At 40.6% G+C, this 22,544-nt stretch overlaps 1 protein-coding gene across 1 annotated transcript; it reads left to right on the top strand.

Annotated features, from left to right (window-relative positions):
* The first annotated feature begins 26 nt into the window (after positions 1 to 26).
* On the top strand, positions 27 to 17,129 carry LOC148342206 (uncharacterized). Its single transcript, XM_088288097.1, has 3 exons — positions 27 to 74; positions 15,894 to 16,843; positions 16,925 to 17,129. The coding sequence occupies exons 1-3, from the start codon at positions 27 to 29 to the stop codon at positions 17,118 to 17,120; spliced, it is 1,194 nt and encodes a 397-aa protein (XP_088144223.1). The 3' UTR covers positions 17,121 to 17,129.
* The last annotated feature ends 5,415 nt before the right edge of the window (positions 17,130 to 22,544 follow it).

Raw genomic sequence — 22,544 nt, 5'->3', positions numbered from 1 at the left:
TCCAGCTCGGGGTTGATTTTTCAGAAATGGCTGCCGACCAGTCCGATGATCATGACACCCGCAACCTCAAGACGGTGAGTACGGCTCTTAAACTTGAAGTAGTGATGCGTGGCGGCGGCCCTGCTGTCCTCTGTGTGGCAGACATTAGGACTATGCCTCTCACCCAGCAGGCATAGTGCTTGGGGGCGTGTTCATGAAAATGTTTTTTGGTGCAAATTTATGATTGTGCATTATTCTGTTGTTGCTAGTCTTCAAATAAATGCGAGTTTCCAGTCAGACGTGTGTGTTCATCCGACTGCCACATAGTAACCATAAATGAAAAAAAAATAAAAATGTCGCGTATACATACTAAAGCTGTTGCTTTGTAATTTATGTAGAATTTTTGTTTAAAATCGCCCTTGCTCTTCTTTTTGTCTTTTCTCTATTTTGTACGTATTAATAACTGTGTTTGGTTTGTTAATGTTAATAAAGTTTTTTTTAACATAAACAAATATTCGTAAATATTTATCATCTCATCAATATTTGGACAACAGAGTACTGAGTTTCGAGATGCTTGCGATAATCGTTCTCAAAATTGTATTTCTTGTCAATTTAGCTTAGTTAAGGGATATTTTATTGACAATCTAACATCAATATAAAAAGACAGAAAAAAATGGTGGTGGGGGGGCGCGAATCTTTTTTTTCTTGGTAGGGGCGGGCGTGAAATATTTGAGAAGCACTGCTAGTATATGCAGACATTATATTCATACAATCTTGCAGCCCAATTGAACCACAGCATTGTTGCAAGTTCGGTAGGAGAAACGTAACCTTCCCACTGCTGTTCCAGCAGCGGCTTCTCGGGGCATAGGCGGAAGTGACGTCGGAGCTGACTCGCCAATGTGGCGTTAATTTAGTTTTTTTTTAATCAACCAAATTAAAATATTATATAAAATATATATTAAAATAGACTAGCCAGGGTTAAAAAAAAACACAGAGGCAAAGAAATATATTTGAAAAATACGTGCTTAAAGCATGACGTCATTAGCAAGCGCGCAGCTTCCGAAGGACTTCGACCACTGTGTATTGTTTGGTTTCTTTGAAGATAACATGGACGAAAGAGATGTATATTATTTGATAAATCTTTTGATTATAATGGTAAAATACCATATTCACTCCTGTAAATTTCGTGGAAAGAAACCATGCTTTATTGTTTTTTTACAACGATTTTCAACAGTACATCCATTCCATCAAATATTCTCTTAAACAAAAGGCTCATAAAACAATAGAGATCTGCAAAAACTTGAAGGTGTTTATATAGTCCTATTTTTTCTGCCCCAAGCAAGTTGTTCCCTAATATCTTTATTTATTCTTTATTTATTTTATTTGTTTCTATTTCTCCGTTAATCTATCTGTATTTTTACTTAATAGTTATATTATTCTTTTCCACTATATTCATGATCGTTTTCTTGTTCAATTGTTCGATTTACTATAATGACTTTTACATTTGTCTAATTGTTGTATTTTCTACAGTTTGCAATAAAGAAAAAAAAAAAAAAAAAAAAAAAAAAGGACTTCGACCACTGTATTACTAATAAAGCCAAGTTGATACATTTTAATATCTTACATAATATATATCCGGTTAATTCCTTAATTTCCAAATTTATTGATATTAGCAATATTTGCTCTTTCTGTGGGAATGAAACTGAAACAATATCTCATTTATTCTTTGACTGTATGATCACAAAGCAATTTTGGGCTGATTTAACGTTTCATTTCTTTAAACCATCTGAAACCCCCTGTGTTCTTAATCTGAAGGATATTATTTGCGATTATAGTCACCCAAACGATAACAATTTTGCATACTTAATTAATTTAATCATTGTTGATGCAAATTTTTTTTTATCCACAAACAGAAATTCTCAAGATCCTCTCCCAGATTTATGCCTTTCCTGATAGAGTTGAAATCCATATTTAATTCGATTAAATTAATTAACAACAAGAAAAGCAACAAGATATTGACATTTTTGAGTGCCTTTTTCCTTTAAAAGCCTGAATTACATATCCAGAGACATTGTTCCTGTTTTACTGTGTATTTTTATTTTATAATATAATTTTTTTCTACATTCATTATCCTTTGTTGTGAATTCTATTTAAGGATGAAAAATGTATATGTTCGTTCAATACCTGAACTGATCTTGTAATACTGTAGTACTGTCTATTCAAAGTGTTCAATAAAGTTAAAAAAAAAAAAAGGACTTCGACCACATGCACCGACCCGTCCACGCCGAAATAAAAACAAACACCGCTAAATTCTTCTGATTTAGTGTGGAACTGACTGTAATTTTCTCACAGGATTTCCAGTGCTGCTCTAAAGGACTACGACATAATTCATTAAGTCTTTGTGTCCGATAACCTCATCTTCGCGCGTTGATGCTTTTCGGCGTAGTTAGCTTAGCTTGTTAGCTAGCTAGCCGCTAACAAAAAGAGGCACATGACTCATCGCCAAGCAGAGATCAAGTGTGGATTTTTTGGAATTATCATTTGAAAATGTGTGAAAGAACGACACCCATGTACAAAGTGGACCTTTGTGGAATAAAAGAAGAGAACGAGCAACATTTTCAACTGCTGGGCGAAGTTTGCAACCAGCCTCGTGTTGTGCCACTCAAAGCAGGTTTGTACACGTCTTACTCTCATTTGCTTTGGAAAGAACGACTTTCTATCGTTAAAAATATGCATCACAACATTAAGTTGTTTGGGGAAATCGTTCAATGTTATTGCCGTTTTATTTTTAAATATTGCTTGTCGGTTTGCTAAACATTTGTTTATTCCAAATAAAATCAGTGCAGAAAATAAATGCCAAAGAATAACCAATAGTGGGGGGTAAACTCCATGTTTTTTTAAAATAAAATTTGAACTGATTATTTTACATTTTCAATTTTCTGGTTTTTATATCTTGTTCAAGCAATTCCTTACGGAAGGAATTCTGCCTAACTCTACAAAATGTGCACACTGCGGCGAAAACATCAATGGCGGTTGATCAATTTTAGTGGATAAAACACAAAATATTAAGTTTTTTTCTTTTTTTTTTTAAATCAAGTACGTATTGGTCTTATTTGTTTATGAACTTTGTACTGGCTTGGTCGGGTGAGAGTCAAAGAACCTCGGGTGGCCCTGCACAGTTTTGTACACATGTGCGTAGTTTCACCCCATCCAAACAATTAAAATACATTTAATGCATCCATCCAAGGTTGCACGGATCTCATCGGTGAACAAGCGCATGCTGCAAGGAATGTATCTGCATCTTTGGCTTGCTATGGGCTTAAAAAGGGAGTACGCCACAACCCCCTTTTCTACCAACAAGTCCAGGAACATTTCGTTCCTGGTAATAAAGTTCCTGTGGCCCAGGTGGTTTGCATCTCCACCGCAACTCATAGTTCCTGGTAATTTTTGCAAATGAAAATGATGACGGAACAATGGGAGTTGTTGTTACTTTGTTACTCATTACTGACACCCTATGGCTGTTAAGCGTCATTGCAGTTACAAAATAATTCAGTGAACTCTTAAAATATTATGGTGTATCTTAGTCTATTTTTAATACATATTGGATAACTTTAAAATATACGTTATTCAAATATGTCAAAGTGAAAGTGTTGTTGCTTAATTTATGTGTAGGGATTTTGACTCTTCAAACGTTAATTTTGTTTTAAAATTGTTTTAGAAACAGAAATTTTATAAAAAAGTAAAAAGGGGAATGTTGGAACGTACTAGCAGGCTAAATGTCATTTTGGGCAAAAAAAAAACCAAACAAAAAAAAACCAAACGTAAATCATGCAATAAATAGCGACTCTGATGCCAGGGCCCCTTTAATTCTTTTAGGGATCCAGATTATAATGAAAGCAAAAAGTACCCACGATGAAACTATCCATAAATGCAAAATGAAATACTTGGAAACATATTTCGCTTGAAGGATTTCTATTCTATCAATGACATTATGTTGTGATGGCCCCCAGTGGCCCCATCAATATGTTAGGGTCCCACAACAGGTGTTCCATCAGACGCACACAATAGCCTGTGTGTGCTAACTTCAGCTAGCTTCCAGAAACGTCTGTGACTATGTCAGGAATGAAATCGGGCCTCAGCCGCAACGTGCTTCCTTTTTAAATGCTCGTTTATCACTGTTGTGCTGCTAGGAAAGGGAGGTTTACATCGTTGGCCGTAATTTTGTGAAATGCCCCCATGGTCCGGTCCAATTTGGGGTCACACGCATTGCATGCATCACAACATTAATGCGGCAGGCACAAGTCAAGGTAGCACGGTAGAAACAAAAGAAGACAAAGTCGATGCACGAGGTTTGACTTGACCAAACCAAATGTATGTTTGTCTTTTTGTGTCCGACAGACGTCAGTGAAAACTATCTCCGTTTTGTGAAAGAGGAGCCAGACTTGACTCACATCAAAAAGGAGGAAGAGGAGGAGGAGATCAACAAGTCACCAGTGAAAGTTGTCCCAACAAAGACCGAAGATGTAAACAAGGATGAGAGTGAGGACAACAGAGGGGCGGAGCCGACAAGCAGCAGCTCAAGTCATCACGTGACAACAGAAGGTGATGAAGACCACTGGGGGCCATCACAAGCACATAATGAGGACACATTATCAGACGCTCATGACAATGATGATGATGATGATGATGATGATGATGATGATGATGGGCAAGCTCAAGGTGAAAGGGCATGTCACACTGACTCATTCACTTCAAAGCTGTCTTTAAAAGGGCACAGAAAAACACACAGTGGTGAAAAACTGTTTTCTTGCTCGGTTTGTGGCAAAAGCTTCATGCATAAGTCAACGTTTACTATCCACACAAGAACACACACTGGAGAAAAACCTTTTTCCTGCTCAGTTTGTGGAAAATGCTTCTCTGAAAGGGGAAATTTAACAGAACACACAAGAACACACACTGGAGAAAAACCCTTTTCCTGCTCAGTTTGTGGCAAAAGCTTCTCTGGAAAGTCTAATTTAAGAAAACACGCAACAACACATAGTGGAGAAAAACCTTTTTCTTGCTCAGTTTGTGGTAAAAGATTTTCTCTAAAGTCCCGATTCACAGAACATACAAGAACACACACTGCAGAACCTCCTTCTTGCTTAGTTTGTGGTAAAAGCTTCTCCCAAAAGGCTCATTTAACAAGCCACACAAGAACACACAGTGGGGAAAAATCTTTTTCCTGCTCAGTTTGTGGCAGAAGCTTCTCTCATAAGTCAAATTTAACAAGGCACACAAGAACTCACAGTGGAGAAAAACCTTTTGCCTGCTCATTTTGTGGAAAATGCTTCTCTCAAAAGTCTTATTTAAGAAATCACACAAGAACACACAGTGGAGAAAAACCTTTTTCCTGCTCAGTTTGTGGAAAATGCTTCTCTGAAAAGTCACATTTACAAAGCCACACAAGAACAATCAATGGAGACAAGCCATTCAGTTGCAGCGTTTGTGCTAAAAAATTCGCCACTAAACAGCATGCTGCGAGACACGATTGTGATGGTGAGAATATAGGGCTGGGCGATATGACCTAAAATCAATATTGCGATAAATTGAGCAATTTCACCTTGGTAATGATCGATGCACGATAAATTCCCCCTAAAATCAAAATAAATGCAGGAAATGCATATTAACTGTTTTTTTTTTTAACCAACTGGTACACATTACTTTCAATGAAAAATAATAGTACAAAAACCATTTGTATAAACATTCCAAATATCTTGCTTTGCATGATTTGAACAATGTCACAAAGAACAGGAGAAAAAGGGTAACTCTCACAAAATCTTTTTCTGCAAATCGATTGTGCCGAGATGCTATCATGCCATTTGCAAAGGCCTAGATTTATGTAAAGGTATGTTGAAAACAATATAAATAATGCCATGTGCAAAGGAGCTAGTCGCCCGTAAACAAAATGCTCATTAGAATGGAAAAAAATGTCAATGCAATGCCAGTGCCAAATAAAAAAAGTGTACTTCATCAGGAAAATGCTGTCTCAAGTACGCTGGTGCGCGGTCGCCACTTGTCGTCTATGTCATGCACGGTCAGGCTCAAACAGGGATCCATGTTGCGACTTGACTACAAGTCGGATGTGGATGCAAAATGCTTGACATGTCTCCGCTCCCGTCCCGATGTTGTCCATATCGGAAGTCCTGTTTGCGACAAATATTTTCGTACCTCTCGTCGGCTACTTTCATGAGGCGTTTAAATCCTGTGCGCTCCACTGTAACTAGAGGAGCTAAATCTTTAGCTATGTGCTAGGCTATCGCGTCCACCTCTGAGACGTTCTCTCGTATGGTGTCGCCTCCGTTATGGGCTGTTGTCACTTGTCCAAACTTGCTCCTCACTTTGAACTTTTAGCACAAGCTCCAAGTCAACAGCATGGTTGTGTTGTGGGTGGTGAAAAAGAAAAGGTTGGACGCGCTGTTTCAGGTGCTTACGACGCACTTTGTAGTTCATGTTCTTTTGCTCAAACATCGTCTTTATGGAACCCAAAACATTTCCAAACGACAGATGTCGAATTTCTTTTCGGGACAAGCCAGTCAGGAACAATTTCAACGAACATTACGTCGTCTTCAGCCGTGTCAGCTGCTTCTAGATTTGAATCGACAGCTACGACCGCGTCGTCAGTTTTCTTTCTTGTTCAGCTGGGTGGAGTCACATGACTACAGCCGCTCAAGCCGTCTTACAGGGGCATGAACATAGCTGCAGACTAAAAGGACTTCTTTTTTTTTTAAAACACCGAATTAACCGACATGGGCAAAATGATTTTATTAAATTTCGATCACGGTAAATTTTCGGTTTATTGCCCAGCCCTACGAGAATAGCAGCGATCCTTGAAGCTTAAAAAAAGACAAAAAAAAACCTGAAGGAACTGACTCTTCGTGGTAAGATGTAAATGTGATTTAGAAAATATGATATATTGAATTTTCAAAGCTCTTTTATTGACACAAGCCCAATGTGATCAGTGCATTGTGTCTGAGTGATGATGATTTTTTTGTGTTTACATCAAACATTGAAATGAAATTAATTGCCTTTGCCTGGAACAACATTTTTTAACGTTATACTTTTCAGTTGTCTTTTAAATCGTACCTAATGGAAAAGGTGTGAGAAGAAACGTTGCTTATGAAATCGGTATCTTCCACAATCATCAATAAAATCACTTGTTCCACTTGCTCATGGCCTTCATTACGCTGTGTGAAAAGGTGAAAAACTGAACTAGAAGTTGAACTGTAAAAAGAACCAGATAGAGAAACGCAAATAGTCTCAGTTTCTCTCAATGGCTTTAGTATGTCACGAGTTGGCAACTTGATGGCGACTGGAGTCAGCATTTATTTGTCACCACGGAGGAGATGATCCGCATCACGCAGTTTTTTGCTGCTGCTGTCTGAATTGGACCCCGGAGGTTACCTGCCAGCATCCCTGAATTTCACCGGCGGATCTTCAGCTATCCCACGTCTGACCCCAGATTGTTGTGGAATTTTCAGCAGTAAGGGAAGATCAATGAGATAGTCTGGAAAATAAATTGTCTTTTGAGTCAGTCTGCAGAGTGATCTCAGTGGGAGAAGTGCGTGGGAAGATACTGATGCACACAGGAAGATGAAGATTTATTTGACAGGAACTGTGTAATCTTAAAACAAAAAGATACTTTTTCTGCGTTGAGCCTACTTATCAGTCAAGGTCGTGTTGTTTTGGCTTCACAAAGAATCCTCTCGTACAAGAAGCTAAAGGCACTTTCTTCAAAAGCAAGTGGCCACAATAAATAACAAAAACCTTACTTGCAAAATAATTGTCCATAATATTAAGATTGAACAAAATAGTGACACAAATATTGAAAAAGTAAATTTAGTCACGATTAAACATTGAATACTAAATTATTACTAAAACAGTTCAATGAATCTTGAAATAAATAATGAATCACCGTAGTTTAATGAATACTGAAACGAATAATGACATTTTTAAGTTAGTTAAGTTATAAACACTGAAATCATTTTTTAAGACTCTAACATTTAGAGAATAAAACAGTGATGTATTTTAATTTAAAATTCGCAACCACGTCGCTGGCGAAAAACCCTGTAAAAAGGCAAACATGTTGACATAAAGTTTCACTTCATCATGTCAACTGTTAATAATAGAGAAATACATTTGGAATACTATCCAACCAACAACATGGTGTCCGATGTATAAATAAAACCAGCAACAAAAGTAAAATTCAATACATCTCTCAAGTTCATATTTGGGAACTAAAATGTTTGTTCATGTGCATCTTAGGTATTTCTCTATGTTGAGAGGAAGATAACGATGATTTGCATAGCAAATGGCGACATCTGTCGGTGAGTTGGTGACAGTGCTCCACACAGCCAGCAGCCAATCATATCACAGCGGGGTGTGGCCTGTTCTTCCTCTTTAGTGCTGAACAGACTGCCATTTTCTCTTTCATTCGTCTCGTCGCACAAAGAGAAGCTCACGAGTTATCGCCAAGCAAAGACCAAGTGCGGATTTGTTGAGATTGGCGTTTGAAAATGTGTGAAAGAACGACACCCGAGTACAAAGAGGAACTTTGTGAAATAAAAGAAGAGAACGAGCAACATCTTCAACTTCTGGGCGAAGGTTGCAAGCAGCCTCGTGTTGTGCTACACAAAGCAGGTTTGTACACGTCTTACTCTCATTTGCTTTGTAAAGAACGACTTTCTATCGTTAAAAATATGCGTCACAACATCAAGTTGTTTGGGGAAATGCGTTCAAGGTTATTGCCGTTTTATTTTTAAATGTTGCCTTTTACTTGCCAGTTTGCTGAACATTTGTTTATGCCAAATGAAATCAGTGCAGAAAATGGATGCCAAAGAATAACCAATAGTGGGGGGTAAACTCCGTGTTTTTTTTCCAGTTTAAAATTTGAACTGATTATTTAACATTTTACATATTCCAGTTTTTATATGTTGTTAAAGAAATTAAGTTTGTCATGTCATTATGTTTCAAAACTACGCTGACAGATGTAGTGTATTTTTATATCCACTGTTGGAGTTGAGCCACTGAGAAAATGAGAAACATTTAGTAAATGAATCTTCAAAGCCAAACTTACTCCAATGCGTGTTCGTTTTTTGTACTCAAGAAGAAAAGGGCCAAATAAAGACTCAACAACAGCTGATTAGGGTTGCGATATTTTAGTTTCTTCGATTTCTGGAGTTCAGGAAATAGTATCTGGGCGGCCTTTTGTTAATCTGACGAGAAACTGACGAGTACAATCGAAAAATGGCGCGCTGATCTCAGCCCAGCCTGACATTTTATAGGAGGTTTCCTATGTCAAGGGTCATGTAGGTTGAATCGGTCGTCCTTGCTCCTTCCCCCGGCCCGGCCCACGTTCCAGGTCCAAGGCTGACCCTCTCAGGCAGGCGGCAGTCTCTCCGTCTCTCCTGCTCACATTCCCCTGTAATCTTGTCAGTGTTCAGATTGTGTGGTGTATGTTTTTGTAACAAGTTGAAATATTAAAGTATAAATAAAATAATGTATTATTTGTAATACGATAGGAATTTAAATATTAATTTTGTCTTTTGAATATTTCCATGCTTTTCACATTAGTGACGCTGTCGATCTGGGTTCTCCTATAGTTTGTAATAAGAACAATCTGAGATCGATTATTTATGTCTGTATGAACCTAGCAGGCGGCCGTTGGAGACTTTCCTCATTCTAGTAAAGTCTACTGAGGAAACAACACACAACACTGTTGTGATTATTTCACCCTGTTTCAGGGTGTAACATTTTCACAGTTCAAATTATGTATTTTTGGTGTTCTTGATCGCGTCCCTGTGACGTCCTCCCCTGCCCAACTTGATATGTTTGAATCTTCGATGGCCTATGTGGAGAATGTGTTTCGTCGTATTTGTCCATGAAGTGCTATCTGGTTTGTCATCAGTTTGACCTGAGCAGACTGAATCTGTTTGTTCTGAATGAGAGTGTGGGTCATGAAAATACTCTGTGTGCAATTTTGAGGTCTTACATTTAAACTAAGTCATATAAATTTAGCATATGAATGCATCAGTAAACACCATGACTACAATCCCAGTCAATCTTATCGATGCACTGCACTTATACTTTCATTTGAGAAATGCTTTTTGTTTAATCAATGTTGGCAGAGTGGTACTACGCAGCAGTCGTATCGCGTCCAACTATTTTCAGGATCAGCAAACCAGAATTTCTGTATTGACAGAGGAATAACTGCACACAACCTGTCTCGTCTGACAGTGTGGAAGAAGTGAAGATTTTATTCTGAGGCGACAAAGGATAAACATAAAAAGATGTCAAAGTACCGCACTACGAAAGAACATTAGAAAAAGTATAAAAAAAATAAATTTAAAAAATGATGATAGGAACTAAGTAAATGGGGACTAGTGCGGGAGAAATGTGCAGAAGATAAAGAAAAGAAAGGTCTAGTGGTTAAAGAGATGAGAAATAAGAAGTTTAAAACTATAGCTATAGACAACATAGTCGTGAATAAGCTCAGTTTGAGCACAGACCCTGGCCATGGTGTAAATTTTAGCAGGAAAATTATGAGCTGAAAATAGAAATAATGAAGAGAAGCGCGCTTCCACGTATCGTATTGGGCACTTTGCGGCATGGAACACAGCAAGGATCGAGGCGTACCGTTGTGTGGAGGTCCCGACGGTTTCGCTGGTACGTAGGAAGAGATACGCTGTTCAGACATGTACCCTGTGATTACTCGTGTTCTGGTAAAGGCCACACAAAATCAAAAACCTGGCTACCATCTACTGTGGGACCAGGAAGTCAGGCAGCCCCCACGCAGGAGAAAAGCGGTGATAGTTATAAACCAGTGCCAGTCCCTCCTTTGTAGAAAGAAATGCCCCTTCTAAAACCCAAATGTGATTGCATTAATATTCAGTTTTATCAGTTCAACTAACGCGTGTGCGTCCTAGTGTGCATTGAAAGATGCAGCATAAAAAATGTTCAAAAATTTGGAGAATAACTAAAGCAAAATTAGAACGAGAAAGATAATTGGCTACATAATCATTGGGGTGAAATTAATCTTAATTGCAAAAAGGGGTAATTTAAATTAAGAAATCTAAGATCATAAAAGGATGAATGCATGTTCCGTGGAATGTGATTTGTCAACACGGAAAAGCCCTGAGTGATGAAAACGTGAACATATGGTTCAGGAACAGGTCTCTTTGACGGCAAAAGTCTGACTATGGTAAACAATTGATAATTAGACCTCAATGAAGTGATTGTGCAGTTAAAAAGTTCATATATTGACAGTGAAAAGCTAAAGTGAGAAACTAGGATTAACTATTTGGCAAACACTAGAACATATTCAGTCTCGAGGAAGACTGAACGCAGTAAAATTGCAATAAGAAGAACAATAAACCAGCCCAGAGTGTTACAATGTCCTGGAAACAAAAGTTTGGGATTGCCCCTGACGGTGAAATTCCTCTCTGAACTCCTCCTTTGTGCCCCCGGCAGCAACTCATGAAACAGGGATACTGATAAGAGATACAATTTTGTTGAAACAGAACATGCAAGGTTAAAGGTCATGCAAAACAAAAAAAACCCCATCTAATGTTCCATACTTCAGTTTTGCGACCGAGGTACTACGGTAATTCAATTAATGGAACGACATTTGAGATGGAAATGACAGGAATATGATGAATTATCATGTTATGAGGGGCCTTTTGAGATTCAGTAAATTGATTTAAATTAAATTACAAATTTTTAGTCTGCGCATAATCCACTTCAAAGAATACTGACTCATTGGTTGAGGAAAACGGGGTTATATTAGTTAGTTAAAAAAGAATAGCTAAATTATAGTTGACGTGTTCATGGGGATTGAATATGAATCATAAACAGAAGACAAAACCAATTGGCATTGGCATTTGTAAAATATGATGAGGGATTAAGTTGGTGAGCTCTTATGGGAGACGGGGCGAGACGCGAATGGATTGAAGCTTCCGCCAGTGACCCGTCCAATAGTGTCACCACCACACAGCTGTGCTAGTGGCCGTCCTCGAGGGCGTGCGCCTCCCAGTTACTGACATCATGCAGAACAGTCCGTCAATGAGAAACTGCTAATCAGTATGAGTAGAACTCCCGTTTCTGCATCGATGAAAGAAAATATTGTATTAGATGGAGAAAAAGAATTGTTACACTTGCGGGTTCAGGGCGCCAAGAGTGCTAATTCACCGGGAAAAGGAAAAAAGAATATGGGGGGAAAAAGATTAAATAAAACGGGGCGGAAGCAGCTCATGCAGCAGCCGACGCATGCAGCTCCCATTGCGTCTGCTCTTTCCATTTCCGCTGCTCCTGGGCCAGGTTCTGGTGACGCAGCGCCACAGCAGGCTTGTTGTCCGCACCTGCCGGTCAACAAGGTCACGTAACAGAAGTAGGGGTGGTTATAGACATGGGTTGTGAGTGGGACGTGCTCTTGCTGTGGTGTCACTGGGTGATGAGCGGTCCAAACCGAGCCACTTCCTGAAATGTGCCATCCTGTGGTCCAGCGCCATGCCTGTCACAAAGAGCTCCTCTAGCACGGGGCGCCATCGCTACCCCCTCCTTCGACAACGCTTCTATGGCTTCCAAACGCACAGTTGACGCCTCAACCCGATTGGGACCACATTCCACGATAGGGGTGCCCGCGGAGCCTCAGCATTCAAGGACCGGCATGTCTTAGCATTCCGATGACGACTGATGGACAACAGTTTTAGATGGTGGAACAAGATATTTCACGCTTTGCAAGTTCCTTCTGCATATCCCAATGAGCAACAACACTGTCACGTTTGTGGGACTCTTGAGATTGGCCGAGTCACTGCCATGGACCGAACCCACACCTGTGAAACAAACACTGGAATTCGAATGGGACTAAAATTTCCAGAAGGGACTGAATTTGACTGTGCACATCCGCCAGGGGAAGCATATGTTGTCCTCCGTTCCAGTAGACTGGGCACCTCTGAGACCATGGTCTCCATCCTCCCGCGAGTGGTACGTCTTGTTCCTGCTCTGGTCTGCGCGGTGTAGCCGCCTCCACCCTTTCAAACCACCAATTGGTCCTTTGCATTGAACACTGAGTGATGATGATTTGGTTTTTCAGGATGCATTCACCCAATTTCGAGGGTCAGAAGTGCGTCTTGCATTAGGATTATGTATTTGTGATGTCTACCGGTGCTGCCTCGCATGTGTGCCTTGCCCCAGAGCAGAGGAAACGCTATGAATTGTCTCTGTTCGCTGAGCCACAAATCACATTAACTATCGGTGCGCATCATCATACTCAAGATTTCGGCCCATTGGTGAAGACTTTTGGCAGAGTTAATTTCAGATGTTGAATACTCCATGTCACGACCAGGGTGTGGTGTTTCAGCACCCATTACGAATTCTTCTGTTATGGAACATTTTCCGAATTTCGACACTTTGGTAGACAGTGAATGGGTCACTCTGAAGCGAAATCTGTTTGCGTCTCTGCCAGAGGGGTTGTGGACCCGGGGTCTGACTGATGTGCTCTGCTCCACAGCTTCTGCAATTTGTTTTTGCTATATCTGCAAATGTTTTTATATTATTTTGAAAGAAATTAAGTTTGTCATGTCATCATGTTTCAAAACTATGCTTACGGGTTAATAGAAGGTCACAAAAACATGGACCTCTTAAACAGGAAAACGTGAGTTCAGTGGTAACAGAGTTGTCTATGCTGGCAGTTTAGCAGGAAGCCACAAAAACAGATGCACGTCTTGAACCGTGTTTGACAGAAAACCGTTTAGCTCGCATTGAACAGAAGTGTGATAAAGTCAAAGTGTTCATGTTTTTCCATTCTTTATGAGTTTGCATATACAAATTACTTTGCTGTGCTTCAATAAAACGCGGCACAGGAGCGGGAAAGCTTTTCTCTTTGCCGGACTGCTCCTCGCAAGTGACAAAGACAATCTTGGCTGGGTTATTCATTTGTGCAGGCTTGTCTCGTTTTTCACAACCTCTCTGACATATCTAGTTCAAGCAATTCCTTATGGAATGATTCAACCTGACTCTAAAAACTGTGCACACTGCGGCAATAAGATCAATGGAGGTTGATCAATGTTCGTGAATAAAACACAAATGATGACGTTTTTTTAAGAAATCAAGTACGTATTGGTCTTATTTATGAAATTTTTACTGGCTCGGTCAATGAACCTCCGGTGGCTCTGCACTGTTTTGTGCACGTGTGCATAGTTTCACCTCATCCAAACATTTAAAATACATTGAATGCATCCATCCAGGGTTGCACGGATCTCATCAGTGAACAAGCGCATGCTGCAAGGAATGCATCTGCATCTTTGGCTTACTATGCGCTTAAAAAGGGAGAACGTCAAAACCCCCTTTTCTACCTACAAGCCCAGGAACATTTAGTTCCTGGTAATAAAGTTCCTGTGGCTCAGGTGGTTTGCATCTCCCCCGCAACTCGTAGTTCCTGGTAATTTATCCAAATGACATTGATGATGTATCAGTGGGATGTCTTGTGTTACTTTGTTACTCATTACTGACACCCGATGGCTGTTAAGCATCATTGCAGTTACAAAATAATTCAGGGAACTCTTATCATATTATGGTGTATCTTAGTCTAATTTGAATATGTATTGGATAACTTTAATATAAACAGTCATTATTCAAATATGTCAACATGAAAGTCAGAGTGAAAGTGTTGTTGCTTAATTTATGTGTAGGGGTTTTGACTCTTCGAACGTTAATTTTGTTTTAAAGTTCATTTAGAAACAGAATTTTTTTAAATATAAAAAGGGGAATGTCGGAACGTACTAGCAGGCTAAATGTCATTTTGGGTAAAAAAAAAACAAACAAACGTAAATCATGCAATAAATAGCGACTCTGATGCCAGGGCCCCTTTAATTCTTTTAGGGATCCAGATTATAATGTAAGCAAAAAGTACCCACGATGAAACTATCTCTAAATGCAAAATGAAATACTTGAAAACATATTTCGCTTGAAGGATTCCTATTTTATCAATGACATTATGTTGCGATGGCCCCCAGTGGTCTGCATCAAGATGTTAGAGTCCCACAACAGGTGTTCCATCAGACGCACACAAGAGCCTGTGTGTGCTAACTTCAGCTCGCTTCCAAAAACGTCTGTGACTATGTCAGGAATGAAATCGGGCATCAGCCGCAACGTGCTTCCTTTTTAAATGCTCGTTTATCACAGCTGTGCTGCTAAGAAAGGGATGTTGACATCATCGGACGTAATTTTTTTGAAATACCCCCATGGTCCGGTCCAAAGTGGGGTCGCACGCATTGCTCTGTGTGCGGCAGGCACAAGTCAAGGTAGCATGGTAGAAACAATATCAGACAAAGTTGCCGCCTGAGCTTTGACTTGACCAAACCAAATTTGTCTTTTTGTGTCCTACAGACGTCAGTGAAAACGATCTCCGTTCTGTGAAAGAGGAGCCAGACTTGACTCATATCAAAAAGGAGGAGGAGGAGGAGATCAACAAGTCACCAGTGAACGTTGTCCCTATCAAGACTGAAGATGAAAACAAGGATGAGAGTGAGGACAACAGAGGGGCGGAGCCTCCAAGCAGCAGCTCAAGTCATCACGTGACAACAGAAGGTGATGAAGACCACTGGGGGCCATCACAAGCACATAATGAGGACACATCAGACGATGATGATGATGATGATGGGCAAGCCAAAACTGAAAGGGCATGTCACACTGACTCATTAACCTCAAAGTTGTCTTTAAAACGACACACAAGAAACCACGGTCAAGAAAAAACTCTTTTTTGCTCAATTTGTGGCAAAAGCTTCTCTCGAAAGTTTCATTTGACAATTCACACAAGAACACACAGTGGAGAAACATCTTTTTGCTGCTCAGTTTGTGGCAAAAGCTTTTCTTTAAAGTCAAATTTAAAAACACATACACGATTACACACTGGAGAAAAACCTTTTTCATGCTCAGTTTGTGGAAAATGCTTCTCTCAAAAGGCAAGTTTAACAGAACACACAAGAACACACAGTGGCGAAAAACCTTTCTCCTGCTCAGTTTGTGGCAAAAGCTTTTCTGGAAAGTCAAATGTTACAAGTCACATAAAAACACACTGTGGAGAAAAAAACTTTTCCTGCTCAGTATGTGGCAAAAGCTTTTCTTTAAAGTCAAATTTAACAAGTCACATAAAAACACACACTGGAGAAAAAAACTTTTCCTGCTCAGTTTGTGGCAAAAGCTTTTCTTTAAAGTCAAATTTAACAAGTCACATAAAAACACACACTGGAGAAAAACCTTTTTCATGCTCAGTTTGTGGCAAGAGTTTCTCTCAAAAGTCAAGTTTAAAAGAACATATAAGAACGCACTGTGGAGAAAAAACCTTCGCCTGCTCAGTTTGTGGCAAAGGATTCTCTCTAAAATCAACTTTAACAAAACATAGAAGAATACACAGTGGAGAAAAACCTTTTTCCTGCTCAGTTTGTGGAAAATGCTTCTCTGTAAAGTCAACGTTAACAAGCCACACAAGAACTCACAGTGGAGAAAAACCTTTTTCCTGCTCAGTTTGTGGTAAAAGCTTCTCTCAAAACTCAACGTTAACAAGCCACACAAGAACACACAGTGGAGAAAAACCTTTTTCCTGCTCAGTTTGTGGACAATGCTTCTCTGTCAAGTCAACGTTAACAAGCCACACAAAAACACACAGTGGAGAAAAACCCTTTTCGTGCTCAGTTTGTGGCAAAAGTTTCTCTGATAAGTCAAGTTTAACAAAACACACAACAACACATTCTGGAGAAAAACCCTTTTCCTGCTTGGTTTGTGGTGAAAGCTTTTCTATAAAGGCAAGTTTAATAAGCCACACAAGAAAGCACACTGGAGAAAAACCTTTTTCCTGCTCAGTTTGTGGTAGACGCTTCTCTGTAAAGTCACATTTACAAATGCACACAAGAACACACAGTGGAGAAAAACCTTTTTCATGCTCAGTTTGTGGCAAGAGTTTCTCTCAAAAGTCGAATTTAACAAGCCATACAAGAACACACAGTCGAGACAAGCCATTCAGTTGCAGCGTTTGTGCTAAAACATTCTCCACTAAACATAGTGCTGAGAGACACAATTGTGTTGGTGACAAAAGCAGCGATGCTTGAAGCTTAAAAAATGACAAAAAAAACTGAAGGAACCGACTCTTTGTGGTAAGATGTGAATGTGATTTTCAATAAAATATGATAAAATTGAATTTTGCAAAGATCTTTTATTGACACAAAGCCAATGTGATCAGTGCCAGAAGAACCATTGTGTCTGAGTGAGGATGAGTTTTTTTGTGTGTTCACATCAAACATTATAAATAAAATTAATTGCCTTTGCCTAGAACAACATTTGTTAACGTTATGCTTTTCAGTTGTCTTTTTAATCGTACTTAATGGAAAAGGTGTGAGAAGAAACTGTGCTTATGAAATTGCTGCCTTGCACAATCATCAATAAAATCACTTGTTCCACTTGCTCAACTGGCCTTCATTACGCTGTGAAAAGGTGAAAAACTGAACTCGAAAAAGAACCAGAAAGAGAAACGCAAGCAGTCTCAGTTTCTCTCAAAGGTTTTGGTATGTCAGGAGTTGGCAACTTGATAGCGACTGGAGTCAGCGCTGATTTTCTCGCTGTGTTTGGCTGGCTCGTATATGTATGGTCCATTGAACAAAACTCAAACTCTTCAAATATCCCCTCACATACATTTAATATTTCACTTTCTGAATAAATTTCTGACTTGCTAAAACACTTTCTAGGTTGAGCTCTATCAAGTGTTTGGGGTTTGTTGCTAAGCAGAATCTCACTTTGGAAAAACTATCATTTTGTCAAATACAGTAATACCCCGCTACTTCGCGGTTCACCTTTCGCGGGTTCAGTGCTTCGCGGGTCTAAAAAATATTCGGGGGCATTGTAGTTTCGCCGAGCGGCACGAGGGGGCGCTGGAGCGGTTAGACGGCCGGCGTGCGCAGAAGAGGGGAGTGGACGAAGAAGAAAGTGGACGAAGAAGAGAGTGGACGAAGAAGAGCAAGTCCCCCGGGCAAGATTTGGGGCGACGTTTCGCGCGGTTCGGACCGTACCAGAGCTCCGGCCGGCGTGCGTGGCAGTTAAGCCGTAGAGGAGCACCTTCCCCGAGCACGGGCGGTGCCAAGCGGCCCCTAAGTTTAACCGAATGGAAGCTCCGGGGGAGGAGGGCATGCTCGTGTCACAGTTAAGCCGTAGAGGAGCACCTTCCCCGAGCACAGGCGGTGCCAAGCGGGCCCTAAGTATAACCGAATGGAAGCTCCGGAGGAGGAGGGCGGGCGTGCGTCACAGTTAAGCCGAATAGGAGCGCCTTCCGCCTGGGCACGAGCGGGGCGACATTTCGCTCCGTTCGGGACCGTACGAGAGCTCCGAGAGCTCCGGAGGAGGCCGGCCGGCGTGCGTGGCAATTACGCCGAAGAGGAGCACCTTCCGCCCGGGGCACGAGCGGGGCGAAATGAAACCGAGTTCAACCGAACGGAGACGCGCTTCGGGGGAGCAGGTCCGGCGTGCGTGACAATTAAGCCGAAGAGGAGCACCTCTTCCGCCCGGGCACGAGCGGAGCGCGAGGCTGTCAGTTATGAATGAATAAATAAATAAATGAAGAATGCCACCTTTCATTTCACTGTCATGATCCGTGCAGCGTGTGTTTTTGTTTTTTCAGCTGTGTGGGCGTTCCTCCAGCGATCGTCCCGCGCCATGCCGTCAGTTGCTGCGAGACGCGCCCACCAGCCCCGCACCGGATTCCCATTCACTCACTGATTACACTCACTATATAATCCACCTACACTGACTACCTGGCGTCGGATTGTTATCCTACTTGCTCATGCTCCCGTACTTCGATCGTTATCTTGTTCAAGTGTTTCTTGTTGTCGCGTTTTTCTTTCATTTCGTTATCAGCTACAGCTCGGCTCGTTTTCTGTTCTCTTTTTCTGTCGATGATTGGTCTCCTCTTATCCTTCCGTGGTAAGCAATCTTCGTTAGTCATTCCTTGCCTTTTGCAAGCGTTTTTCGTTCTACAGTTATTCCCTTTTCCTGGTGCGAGTGTTCCACCAGCGCTTTACGTTCTTTCCGCCGATAGATTGGTATTATATATATCATAGCCTCATTGTCCTAGATTGTAAATGGATACTGACTATATTGTGATTATAATAAATATCTTTGTATCACCACCTTTTTTTCCGTGAGCTGGAGGATCATAACATTCACAGGGCACACCGGACGGCGTACCAGCAAGTAAAAGTCAAAGTATTTAAATAAATACAAAAAGAAGTAATTAAATAAATACAAAAATAGTCAAGTCAAGTCAATTTTATTTGTATAGCCCTTAATCACAGACAGTCTCAAAGGGCTTTACATAGCCACAATCGACATCCCCGATCTTAACCCCCAGGAGGGCAAGGAAAAACTCACAAAACCTCATTAGGGGAAAAGTGAGAAACCTTGAGAAGGGACCACAGATGGGGGAATCCCCCTTCCAGGATGACCAGGCTGCAATGGATGCCAACTGGGCAACATTTGACACATACAATGATGCTATGCGATAATAGATGAGATAATATAAGAGTCAATTGAATGAAGTGCTGCAGGAAGATGACTTCAGTGGACTGGGTCCTCATCCAGGGCCGTAATATCCATGGAAGCATATCCGAAGATGAGCCTTCGATCTTGTACCGGTCAGTTGGTGTAAATTCAGTACAGCCACTTCCAAGTGAATCGCCATCACCTAATTCGGGGAATTGGGAACAGAAAAGAAAGAACAGAAATAGCAAACAGGCCAACAAGTAGTTCAATGAAGTGCTGAAATATAAGGAAATCAGAAAAGGCGCTGCATGAAGACGACTTCGGAAGAGCAGGTCCCTTCCCGGTTCGTCAGTGCCGTAATCTTCAAAGCATGTCCCCATCACCTAATTCCCAAGCAGGGGAAGGAGGGGGCAGAAAAGAGAAGAAGCGGCAGTAAACAGGCCAACAAATAATTAAATTAGATGCTAAAGTATATAAATAAATTGATCAAATGTCGCGCTGCAGGAAGACGACATCACTGGAACAGGTGCATGCCCAGTTGGTCAATGCCTTAAACTTCCTAGTGGGTCACCGTCACCTAATCCCCCAGCCGGGGGAAAAGGGGGCAGAAAAGAAAACAAAAGTGAAAAAAAAAACGGCAGTAAACAGGCCAACAAATATTTCAGCTAAATGCACAAGAGTATAAATGCGTCTTTAATAGTGTTTTGAACATTTCTACTGAGGTGGCGCCTCTAATATCTGAGGGAAGTGCATTCCAAAGCATTGGTGCCCGAATAGAGAACGCTCTAGAACCTGCGGACTTCTTTTTGGCTCGCGGGCTCACTAAAAGACCAGCATTTTGTGAGCGAAGGTTTCGGGACGGAACATATGGTACCACGAGGTCAACGAGATAAGAAGGTGCTAAGCCGTGCAATATTTTAAAAGCAAGTAGCAGAACTTTAAAATCACATCTCAAGTGGACCGGGAGCCAATGCAAATTGGCTAATATCGGGGTAATATGATCAAACTTTCTCGTCTTAGTTAAGAGTCTAGCTGCTGCATTTTGAACTAACTGCAGACTTTTAATACTCGACATGGGGAGACCCGAGAGCAAAACGTTACAATAGTCGAGGCGAGACGTAACAAACGCATGGATTAAGATTTCCGCGTCACACGTTGATAGAATTGGGCGAATTTTAGCAATGTTACGCAGATGAAAAAACACAGTTCTAGTAATATTTTTAATGTGCATTTGAAACGACATAGTTGCGTCAAATATAACACCGAGATTTTTTGTTGAATCCTTTTGGATAATATTACATTTATCGATACCCAGAGTGGTGTCTTTGAAAAGGTACCGATGACGCGCTGGTCCAATGATGAGCATCTCGGTTTTATCTGAGTTAAGACGCAAAAAATTGAAAGACATCCATTGTTTAATTTCGGCAAGGCACGCCTCGAATTTATAGCAGTCGCGCGGATTCGTTATATCCAACGGCATGTATAATTGCGTATCATCAGCATAACAGTGAAAACTAATGTTATATTTCCGTATAATATCACCAAGCGGTAGCATGTAGATGCTAAACAATACAGGTCCAAGTACCGATCCCTGCGGAACTCCACATGTGATCTTACAAAGATCCGAAGTCGCATTGCCATGAATTACACGGTGTGTCCTCTCCGACAGATACGAATAAAACCAAGAAAGCGCTGAACCTGAAATGCCAACACACGTTTCAAGGCGTTTTAATAATATGTTATGATCAACGGTATCAAAAGCGGCACTAAGATCGAGTAAGAGTAATATTGATGAGGTGTCGGCGTCCATAGCTATGAGAAGATCATTAGTAACTTTAGCAAGGGCCGCCTCAGTAGAGTGGTCGGCTCTAAAACCCGATTGGAAAGGTTCAAATTGATTATTTGCAGTCATATATTCATTAAGTTGTTGCGCTACGACTTTTTCAAGAATTTTTGCAATAAACGGAAGATTTGAAACCGGCCTATAGTTGATGAGACTCTCTGGGTCAAGGTTTGGTTGCTTAAGTAACGGTCGGATAACGGCGGTCCTAAAAGCTGCTGGTACTACACCCGTGGTAAGTGATAGATTAATTATATTTAAAACAGACGGTCCTAGGGTCGTAAACAGTTCTTTAATTAGTTTGCCAGGAAGCGGATCGAGTACACAAGTTGTCGGTTTTGCCGCACTAACCAATTTTGTTAGGCTCTCAAGAGATATTTTTTTAAATTGACATAAGGTTATCGGACAGTTATCAGCCCTAATGTCCCTATTAACACCATTTATCGCGGAATTCGACGGAATTTTAAGAACAGGGTCTTTAGTCTCATCACGAATACATTCTATCTTCTGAGTAAAAAATTGCATAAAATCGTGAGCTAAATAGGAAGAGATATCCGAGGTTGGTCGCTGTTGCGTTAGCATTGCTACGGTATCAAATAAATATTTAGGGTTGTTTTTATGTAAGACAATTAATCTAGAATAATAATTAGTTTTGGCTAGATTAAGCGCTTCTTTGTATATTAGTAAACTATCGCACCATGCCTGACGGAAGACCTCAAGTTTGGTCGCACGCCATTTGCGCTCAAGCTTCCTACAAGATCGTTTCAGTATGCGCGTTTCCTCTGTAAACCACGGAGTCAGCCTCTTTGGGCGAGTTTTAGTTTCTAAAGGTGCGACGGAGTCAAGCGCATTTAACAAAGCGACATTAAAGTTGTTTGTGAGATCATCAATCGTACCAATATAATTAGGAAACGAAGCAGTTGCTAAAGGGAGTAGCTCAGAGAGCGCAACGATGGTTGAGGAGCTAATGTTACGGCTGCTATAATTTTGATTATGGTCAGAACGATGACAGTGAGCCAAGACTTCAAATTTGATAAAGTAATGGTCAGATATAGCACTGGTATATGGTAATACAATTATTTTTGAAGATGCTAAGCCTCGGGTTAATACCAAATCTAGCGTATTGCCATTTATATGCGTTGCTTCATCTATTATTTGCGTGAAA

This window comes from Idiotropiscis lumnitzeri, chromosome 2 (genome assembly GCF_059441095.1).
Source record: "Idiotropiscis lumnitzeri isolate Australia: NSW breed Sydney's pygmy pipehorse chromosome 2, RoL_Ilum_1.0, whole genome shotgun sequence".
Classification (NCBI taxonomy): Eukaryota; Metazoa; Chordata; class Actinopteri; order Syngnathiformes; family Syngnathidae; genus Idiotropiscis; species Idiotropiscis lumnitzeri.
The sequence above is the reverse complement of the archived record's forward strand: the minus strand, read 5'-3'. Positions and strand labels throughout refer to the sequence as shown.

Excerpts from the sequence above, each read along its gene's own strand:
- LOC148342206 (XM_088288097.1), top strand. The coding sequence starts at position 27 with ATGGCTGCCGACCAGTCCGATGATCATGACACCCGCAACCTCAAGACG. Across the intron at positions 75-15,893 it reads ACACCCGCAACCTCAAGACG|TCAAATTTAAAAACACATAC; the intron begins GTGAGTACGGCT and ends TTTTCTTTAAAG. Across the intron at positions 16,844-16,924 it reads TTAATAAGCCACACAAGAAA|AACACACAGTGGAGAAAAAC; the intron begins GCACACTGGAGA and ends AATGCACACAAG.